General features: G+C 55.4%; 1 protein-coding gene across 1 annotated transcript in view; it reads right to left on the bottom strand.

Moving 5' to 3' along the window:
* The window catches only part of EXOC3L2 (exocyst complex component 3 like 2), a gene marked incomplete at its 3' end in the record, with an annotated part of 19100 nt that extends 12524 nt beyond the window's left edge, over positions 1-6576 (bottom strand). Inside the window, exons 1-5 of the mRNA XM_013006615.2 lie at positions 6538-6576; positions 4237-4338; positions 4017-4117; positions 3704-3814; positions 1979-2114 (exon numbers count right to left, since the gene is read on the bottom strand). Coding sequence (XP_012862069.2) covers positions 1979-2114; positions 3704-3814; positions 4017-4117; positions 4237-4338; positions 6538-6576 — 489 coding nt within the window. The remainder of the gene's footprint in view (positions 1-1978; positions 2115-3703; positions 3815-4016; positions 4118-4236; positions 4339-6537) is intronic.
* Positions 6577-6759: the final 183 nt, after the last annotated feature.

The following is a 6759-nucleotide window of genomic DNA, read 5'->3' as shown; positions in this document are numbered from 1 at the left end:
AAGGTTTACAGCACACATCCGTTTTCCATCCAGCCCTCCCCACACAACACACGGGTCGGGTCCTTGCAACGCCCTCTCCCACCATGAACCTCTTCACCACGGGTCAACCTCCTTGCTCAGCTGGGTCGTCAGAGGCTCTGCTTTGGGCAGGAGATTGCCAGGGCTTCCTTCTGACGCCCCTGGGGGTGGATTCGAACTGCGGGCCTTTCCATTAGCAGCTGAGCGCAAACCCATTTGTTTGGGCCACCCTGGGGCTCCTTCCTTCAGTCGTTCAATAACTGCCCTGAGAGCCTCCTGTGGGCACTTCCTGGGCTTGCTGGGTGACCGAGACACAGCAGAGAAGCCAAACTAGCGCATGCTCAAGTCATGAGACAGACAGGGCATGGTGAACACGGGCGTGCCCTCCCCGTGGTAGGCATGAAGATGGCATGGAGTGGTGTGTTTCCAAAAGGGGCCCTTGGGCTCAGATGGTCTGCCAGGTTAGTGGTTGGAGATTTGAGGCCACCCCCTGGGGTTCTGCAAGAGGCCCCGGTGGAATCGTGGTTGACACATTGGGCTGCTAACTGCCAGGTCAACCGTTCAAATCCACCAGCGGCTCTGCAGGAGAAAGACGAGGCTTTCTAACCCCCTCTAAATAGTTAGTCTCAGAAGCTCACGGGACAGTTCTACCCTGTCCTAGAGGGTCGCCTGTCCTAGAGGGTCGCTATGAGTCCGAATCGAACCCCCACACCCACCACGGTAATGAGTTTTGTTTTCGGCGGTGCTGCGGGAGAAAGGCCTGCCTGGCGATCTCGGCCCCTATAGATCGGCCCCTATAGATCGCCACCCCTCTATCGGGAGCAGTTCTGCCTTATGACACATGGCATCATTACACATTGCGGGGTTAGCTCTGTTTATCTCTGGGGCGATCCAGCTTGAATGTTTGATGAACGTTTGATGGAATGAGAGGCTGTCGGGAAGAGACCCGGCTCAGAGTAACCCTTGGGTGGGGACGGTGGGAGGAAAGAGACTGGACAGTTGCTGATGGCGAGTGTCGGGTTCGCCAAGGGTCACTCTGTCATCCCAGTCACCTTTGTGTAGGTTTGAAAATTTTCCATCATCAAGGCTTCTTTGGGGAAAAAAGAAAATTCCAAGACAAGACTCCGTGCTGGTGAGGAGCTAACATTCCAAGGTGGAAAGACAGATAATAACAAAAACAATTCAGCAAAAGATAGCGTGACAGGAGGCAGGCAATGCACTAGAAGCGAACCCTAAGGGCCGGAAGCCAGAAGGGGAGCCTGGGAGTGGGGGGCGGGCAGGAGGCTTTCTATTGTGAGCTGAGAGGTCAGGGAAGTGGTCACTGAGAAGGTGACACGGTCAGAGAGGGAGACCTGTGTGTTCTGGGAAAGAAGCCAACAAGGCGGAGGGCTCAGTTGGTGCAAGGGTCCTGCGGCGGCGGTGGCAGCAGAGGGCCACGTTCCAGGAGCGGCCTCTGGGGCCCAGCAGGGGTGTAAGACAGTAGAGAGGGGGTCAGAGGGCAAGAGTGGATGGTGCAGCATCGAAGCAGAAGGAGGACAGGAGTTGATGTGCCACGCATGACTAGCAGGGACGCAGGCACATCTCAGACTTGCTCCTTGTCCATCGCGACCCCCTTCCACTCACGGGCTCTCACCCACACCAATCCTAGCCCGGATGTGGGTGGAAGGGGCTGAGGACCTGGGGCAGACTGGGTAAGGATTAAGGGGTTCCACTCAATCCTCAGGACCCTTGCCACCACAGGGCGCGACCCCACCTCCTCTCACCCACTCCCTCCCACCTCTTCCTTCCTGCACCCCCAGACCCCCCCAACACACACACACAAATCATATCCCTGTGACAGGGCCAGCCCCCTCCTCCCGGCAGGCTTCTCCAGCAAGGAGTCCTGAACTGAAGGGATCAGGGAGGTGGCACTCCCCTGTCCTAGCTCTGTGCCTCCACCCCATCCTGCCACCACACTCACCTGCAGCTCCTGGAACAGCAGGTCGGCCAGGACTCGGTGGCAGAGCCCTGTCACTCGGTCCAGAGCACTGGCTGCTGCTTCCCTGGCCGGCTCACTTTCCGGGGGCCCCACTCGGGCCAGGCGTTCAGCCAGGGTCCTGTGGGATCGGTGGGGTCAAAATCAAAGGAGCCCCCTACAGCCCAGCCCCACTACCTGTCTCTCCTTGGACTCCAGTGCTGATGGAGCCGGGGGTCTTGGGGGTGTGGGAGGGGTTGGGAAGGTCAGGGGGCTGCCAGGAGGTGGAGGCTGGGAAGGTCTAGGGGTTCAGGATATGTTGAGGGAGGGAGGCATAGAGCTGGATCCTAGTTTCTTTAACTGCCTTTCTGTGCATGCGCGTGCGTGTGTGTGTGTGTGTGTGTGTGTGTGTGCGTGCGTGCGTGCGTGTGTTGGGTGGGGCGCTAAGTCTTACTCAAAAGGGAGTGCTTGACCCAGCAGGTGCACCCTGGGAGTATGTCCCTCAGACCCCCCAGACTTTGGGGGGAAGGACGTGTATGCATGGTTGTTTTCTGCAAATGACTGAACCAATAGCTCACTGTCATCCAAGCCGACTGTGACTCACGGTGACCCTATGGAACAGGGTAGAACTGTCCGCACACGTCCCCAAGGCTGCAGTTGTTTACGGGAGCAGAAAGGCCCATCTTTCTCCTATACCGCGCGGCTGCTGGGCGCGAACTGCTGACCTCGCCGTTAGCAGCCCAATGAGCAACCCACTACGCCACTAGCTGACGCCTGGGTGAAAGAGATGGCCACCCCCATCATCAGCTCACTGCCAGTGAATCATGGCACCCTATAGGGGAGGGCAGAAGGACTCGCGTGGATTTCTGAGACTATAAATTCTCACAGGAGTCGAAAGGATCCTCTTTCTCCCCAAGAGCAGCTGGTGGTTTTGAACTGCTGACCTTGCGGTTTGCAGCCCAGCACGCAACACACAGCGCAGCCGGGGCCCCTTAAACAAAGGATGGGGCATCTGCACAGGAAAATAAGGTTCCAGTTTTTCAAAGGACCAGAGGCATGCTAACTCTTCCTGCAGGAATCGGAAAAGTGTTCCACCACGTGTATTTTAAAGAGAAAAATGAAGAAGAAACATCAAGAACACATACGCACATTATTCAATACACTCGCTGGTCTAGAAAGGTCTACGTAATCGGAACGGAGCCCTGGAGACGCAGTGGTGAAAGCACTCTGATGCTAATCAAACAGGAGCCCTGGTGGCGGGGCGGTGGTTATGCATCGGGCTACTAACCACAAGGTCAGCAGTTCGAATCCACTAGCCGCTCCTCAGAAGAAAGATGAGGCTTTCTACTTCCAAAGAGAGTGATGGTCTCGGAAATCTACAAGGGAAGTTCTAGCGGCCCTACCGGGTCGCCGTGAGTCAGAATCAACTCAATGGCTGTGAGTTTGTTGGGCTTTTTTTCGGTTTTTAGTTGCTAACCAAGAAGGGCAGAGGTCCAAACCCACCCACCCTACAGCTCTGTGGCCTAAAAACCTGGCCATCTGTTCCCATAAACATCGAAAAGCCCAAACCCGTTGCTTTTAAAAATCATTCCCACTCACTGCGACCCTAAGGACCCTTGTCGCCCCCACCAGGGTCTGGGCACACCACCCCATTCACTTGTCCCCCAGAGCAGATACACACATCACACACACACACACACACACACACACACTGCTAGCTCGGTTGCTCACCGCAGGGGGGGCCCATAGTTGACCAAGGAGATGGTCCTGCTGATGTAGCTGGCTGCTGTCAGCTCCTGTACCACTGGGTTCTCATGGAATCGCTCCACGCGCTGCTGGAAGCTGGGGAGCAAGGGGGTGAGGGGGGGCAGGGAGAGGAAGGGATGACAGATGGAGCTCTGCTGTTGGATTCCACCCCTTGCCAGGCCCCCAGGGACCCCCCCCACTGAGCATCCCTGCCCACCCTCGCTCCACTCCCTTTCATCTCTCTGTCCCCCGCTGTTGGATCCCAGGCCCAGTACCTCAGAACCATCTGCCCTCATACCTCTGCAGGAACTCGGCCAGGCCCCCCAAGCAGCAGTAGGCCATCCGCTCCCCAAACTCCTGGCTGATTCCGGGTGCTCTATCTGTATGCTCTTCCAGCAGCTGCGAGGAGGTGGGGGGGCAAGGGAGAACGAGGCATTAGCCTGGCATCGGGTCCCACCTTCCCTCCCCACACTTCCTATATGTTCCACCCCCTGCTTCCCTCCCTCCACTCCCCCTACCTCACACACATCCTGGGCCAGGGTGCCCGGCTGCTCCTGGATAGCCGCCCACTGCCCCTCATCTTCCTGCAGCACCCTGAGCAGGGCTGCCCGGGTCTGAGCCTGGAGTGTCGGGGAGAGAGGAGAGGGCAGGAGTCAGGGCTGCCCGGCCTGGGGGGGTGGAGGGTGGCCCTCTCCTTGTCTCCCCATCATCTCTCCTCCCTTAGCCTCAACCCTCTAGTGTACCCAGGAACCTCTGGGGCAGGGGTTCTCCACCTTCCTAATGCCGCCATGACCCTTTCGTCCAGTTCCTCATGTGGCGGTGACCCCCCAACCATAAAATTATTTTCGTTGCTACTTCCTCACTGTCATTTTGCTACTGTGATGAATCAGGCGACCCCTGTGAAAGGGTCCTTCGACCCCCCCAAAGGGGTCTTGACCCACAGGTTGAGAACTGCTGCCCTAGGGAGAGCAGTCAAATGCTGTGGAAATGGCAGGCTGGACCCAAAAGGCCCACCCCCAGCCATCCCATGCCCGAGTCAATCATTGATAGGCAAGAGGTGGAAATGACCGTGAGGGCCATCAACAGAGGGAAAGGTAAACAAGAGGCAGGGGCACGATATTTCACACACAGAACACGACCAACACAGGCACAGGGAACATAACACGTGCCCCCAGTGGAAAGGAAGGCCAAAGGGGGGCTGCGCAGCTTGCAACCATCAAGGGTACCCTAAAACCCATGGCTGCCAATCAATGGGGCTCATGGAAACACTTGGAACAAAGTAGAGCAGGGGGGCGGGGGCCAGGAGTCCCAAGGCTGGAATCTTGGAAGAAGGAGACGTATCCGTCTAGCTCACTGCCATAGAGTGGATTCTGACTCACAGTGACCCTATCGGACAGACAACTGCCCTGGTGGGTTTCCAAGATTGTAAATATTTACGGAAGTAGAAAGCCTCATAGAACCACGACTCCACCAGATGTCCCTATAACCACTATTCCACCACGTGTCCATATACATGGATACTTTCTACTGCCACAAAGCATTGCAGTCTCAGAAAACGCACAGGGGCAATTCTACTCTGTGCTACAGGGTGACTATGAGTTAGAATTGAGTGGATGGCAGAGTTCTGTATATGGATATATATAGATCCATGATATATAACCACAATGGACAATCCAGTGGGTTTCCCCCATTTTTTTTGTTATTGCAAATATAACCTCACATGACCTTTGCCACGCCAGCATTTTCACGAGGACCATCTGGTGGTGGCAATGGCATGCGTCCTAATGTACAGCCCCCTGCATCGTTGCTGACAGAAACAGAAACGCCAGCTTCGCAAACAGTGAGGGTCAGTGGTGCCTAAGCTTCTTCTGTTGACTAGCTAGTGAGCTAATGGGTCTGTGATCTCATTGTCCCCTGGCTCATCTGCCTGTCATTCTCTGGGCATGTGACCAAGAGAGGGCAGTCCCTGCAGAAGGACACGAGGCTTGGTAACAGAGAGAATTAAAAGAACTCCCTGCCATCCAGTCCGTGCGGACTCATAGTGACCCTACAGGACAGGGCAGAACTGCCCCTTGTGGATTTCCCAGACTGTAACTCTTTATGGGAGTAGAAAGCTCCTTTTCTCTCTCTCTCTCCCACAGAGTGGCTGGTGGTTTTGAACTACTGACCTTGCAGACGGTAGCCCAACGCATAACCAGCGGGCCACCAGGGGTCCTCGGGAAAGGAGAGAGTTGGCGGGAAAGAGGAAGACCCTCTTTGGATGAGATGGATGGACACGGCTACAACAATGGGCTCAGGCAGTGATTCTCAACCTGTGGGTCGTGACCCCTTTGGGGGGTCAAAAGACCCTTTCACAGGGGTCACCCAAGACCATCGGGAAACACAACTGTTTCACAATCTATAATGACATATTGTTTTTGTGATGGATCACGATGCTTTATGTTCAATTTGTAACAACGAACGTACATCTGGTATAGCAGACAGTTACATGACGATTCAGCACAGTAGCAAAATGACAGCGATGAAGTAGCCACGACAATAATGTGATGGTTGGGGGGTCACCACACATGAGGAACTGTATGAAAGGGTCGAAGCACCAGGAAGGTTGAGGACCACTGGGCTCAGGCATCACTGTCCTGAGGGTGGTGCTGGTTTCTGTTGGACCCGGGGCGCTGTGAATCGGAGCCAACTCCGAAAAACAGCAGGTCTGTTTCGCAGGTTCTGCAGAAACAGTGAGCTCAGGAGTCTCAGATGCCGGTGTCAAGGAAGCCAAGAGTCCAGCAGGGTACACTCCACTGACAGCTGTCCTTCAAACCCACCCAGGAGTGGACCACAGACGAGAGGTCCTGGCATCTCATTGTGTCAAATTCTAACCTAGAGAACTCAACTCAAACCAAACCAAATCAATTCTGATTCATGAAGACCCTAGAGGAGAGGGCAGAGAACCGCCTCCGGTGAGTTTCCAAGGCTGTCAATGCTTCATGGGAGTAGAAAGCTTCATCTTTCTCCCTTGGAGCAGCTGGCGATTTCGAACCCCTGAC

This window comes from Echinops telfairi, unplaced genomic scaffold (genome assembly GCF_000313985.2).
Source record: "Echinops telfairi isolate 266 unplaced genomic scaffold, ASM31398v2 ScPeMD7_655;HRSCAF=1070, whole genome shotgun sequence".
NCBI classification, from domain to species: Eukaryota; Metazoa; Chordata; class Mammalia; order Afrosoricida; family Tenrecidae; genus Echinops; species Echinops telfairi.
The sequence above is the reverse complement of the archived record's forward strand: the minus strand, read 5'-3'. Positions and strand labels throughout refer to the sequence as shown.